Here is a 3,112-nt window from a genome sequence, read left to right on the forward strand (position 1 = left end):
TTGGCTAGGGAGTATGCACAAGGCTTTATAAACTAGAGCTGTAGAATCTACAGTCTTGCACAGATATGTCTGAACTAAGCTTCCCAGGAGATCCCAATGCAGATTACCGATCTTTATACACTTGCTGATACAACAATATAAAACGTATCCAATTCCCAATAGGAATATAAAACATCCACTTTAAACAGAACTAACAAATATACGCCACAAACGCCACACGTGGCTTAGGTAAGGCTGTACCAAATTTGAGTACCTAAATGAAAACAAAACACAGCTGAATCAAACCAAATAGCTCTGGTTCTAATGGGAAGTCCTGTCAGCAAATATGTGTCAACTTCAGCCTGATGACAGAACAGGAAGGAGTTAAAATCTGCCTATTATTCTGGGAGGTGCATTAGGACAGGTATATTTCCTTCTGGCCTTAAGGCAGCTTGGATATATTTGATAAGTGGTGTGGAAGATGCAAGCAGTGCTCTGGATTTCTCTTGCCTGAGGCTATGCTTACCATGACCCTCTCTCTCCGCAGGACTCGATGCTTTCTGATATTCCTTGCAGCTGTCCTGTGTGATGTGGCTGGACTGGTCCTCCTCGTCCTTGGGGTCTGTCGCTTTCTGAGCTCCTGGGATTTCTTTGTCTATACTGGAGCTCTGCTCTTGGCTTTCAGCCTGTTATTCTGGATTTTTGGTTATACATTCAACATTGAGGTCCCTTTCAGGGAACTAGGGATTCGATCCGTTGATAACTAAAGGATTATGCAGAAGTAAACATCTCCATCCAGCTAGAAAACAGCTTCAGTTGCCTTGATGAGCCAACTGGAAGTTTTTTCTGGATGGCAGAAGAGAACTTTGCCCCTGTGACATCTCCCCACCCCAAGGTGCATACCAACCCTAAGGGTTTAACTAAGAAACTCATCAGCATCTACAGTAGCAAGATTTCTGCCCTGAATACAGCCTGTTGAACTGAAGGACTGAGACCATCTTGTACTGCATAAAAATGTTCCTCCGCTGGGAGCATGGCTGAGTTCACACATCACACCAAGCCAACAATATGGTATGTTTTCATTCTGGGTTAAAACACTGTATGAATCCAATAGATTTGTATTAGTAAACAAATCTATTAATCATGTGCTCTCCAGTGTTTTAATTTTTTGCATCAGCTCCCTTCATGGTATCCAGTATCTGCATTTAGGTTTTCAAATGCTGGCTTAATACTCAGATCGTTTGTGTATATAGTTGCTTGTTACAGCGCAGACCTGAATTGGGAGACAGATGCAGAATAGTAGAACTAGAGACAGAGTCCAAGATAGATTTTCCAGACTTTAATTTGATATGGAATAGAGAAAAAACAACAATACAGATGGAGATATAGGCATATATTATCCAGTCTTCGGTTTGATATGTCTGCCAGATATACTGTATTTTCTAAAGCCTCCATGCTGTCTTAAAGAAAAGGACAAAAAAGAAATATTTCTTGTGATAGATCTGCAATCTCCAATTCAGCAGCTTAATAGAAGCTTAATAACATCCTCTGAGTTTTTGAGTTGAACTAACTTTAAAGCTTATTTGATTCATGAAATAACTTTCCAAGCTTCCATGGGACATGCAGCCTTATTTGTGACAGTTGTGCCTTTTGTTAAGATTTTCATACTAGCAATATTAATGTGATTTAAAAATTTTTTATTTTAATTCCATTTATATCCCGCCCTTCTCTGAAGACTCAGGGCGGCTTACAAGCTTATATTATATATATATATATATATATTCTAAAAAAGGGTAAGTTATAGTATCTATTTTTTGCTATACAAATGAACCTTTTGTGCAAAAGAAGCTGTCAATTAAATACATAGTAGTAATAGAAACTGGAAGATTTCTCTCCAGAAAACAAGCAACTTGATATACTATTGATATATAAGCAACTAGAAGCATCCTATTATGTCATGCCACTAGCCCAACCGCCTGAAGCTAATGGGAATTTAAGTCTAAAACTTCATGAAGATATCAAGTTGCCTATTCTGGAATACTCTTAAGAGAGTATTCCAAATTTTGGATGTGAAGAAAATCCTTATATCTATTACTAAGACCATTGGAAATAATGGGGAAACCTGGTGTATGGTTTAGAGGTTAATCTCAATTCTAAGACATAGTCATATCTTAATATCTGTTTCTGAATTATCTTTTATGGTTGCCCCTACATTACAGTAAGTTAATTATAAGTGACTACAAACTGAAGGATAATAGTCAGATTTATTTTCTCACCTGAGTTGTATGTCAGATAGACAAACCAAAGCTGGTACTGGACTCTTAATCATCATCATTAGTCAGTCTTCTAAGTGCCTACTCCTGTGTAAACTAGATTATTTTGTTCAGGAAATGCAATTTCAACAAATAGGTTTATACTTCAAGTTAGCCAGCAGGACCCACAGCTAATAAATTCTCTATCTTGTTTGAACTAAAGGTCAGTCAACCTCTCCACTATTGTGCAATTAATAATGAATGATAGCCATCAAAATATTAACTTTTGAAATGACTGACTTGCTGAGATATTTTTAGGACAATTCGCTTAAAGACCATTGTATTGTTTTCATGAACCTGAAGCTACAATTTTATGCACCCTCAACTGTGATAAACCCTACAGTGTAGAGGGGCTCAGCTCAGTGCCTATTGGATTACCTACAATGGGACTTGAATGAGGGGAGAACAACACTTCTGACCCTGGTAGATCTCACAGTGACCTTTGACACCACCAATTATGGTGTCTTTCTGGGTTGCCTGTGTGGTTTAGTGATCAAATGAGCTGTTCCAGTCAAGTGATGGCAGGACAAGAGTAATTGAGATTTTGGCTGCTTCAATACAGAGGTACCCCAAGACTCAACTTCCTCCCATATCTTGTTTAATGTATGGGAAAAGTCATTTATCAGCATAGTCTATCAGTAGGCTGATAACAAACAATTGTAATCTTTACCCTAGGCTGACAGTCTCTCTGGAAATAGTGTGGAACTTGATGATTTGAAACAGATCAAGCTGAATCCCTGAAAGAAGTACCATATTTTCCGGCGTATAAGATGACTGGGCGTATAAGATGACCCCCGACTTTTGAGAAGATTTTCATGGGT

General features: G+C 38.3%; 1 protein-coding gene across 1 annotated transcript; it reads left to right on the forward strand.

The window, feature by feature from the left end:
- Window positions 1-506: 506 nt before the first annotated feature.
- Window positions 507-746, forward strand: LOC310634846 (transmembrane protein 238-like; the record flags this gene model as incomplete). The annotated part of the gene is made up of 1 exon (XM_083353383.1): window positions 507-746. The coding sequence occupies one exon, from the start codon at window positions 507-509 to the stop codon at window positions 744-746; it is 240 nt and encodes a 79-aa protein (XP_083209509.1).
- Between the last annotated feature and the right edge of the window lie 2,366 nt (window positions 747-3,112).

Source organism: Vipera ursinii (assembly GCF_947247035.1).
Source record: "Vipera ursinii genome assembly, chromosome: 2".
In the NCBI taxonomy this organism is placed as follows: Eukaryota; Metazoa; Chordata; class Lepidosauria; order Squamata; family Viperidae; genus Vipera; species Vipera ursinii.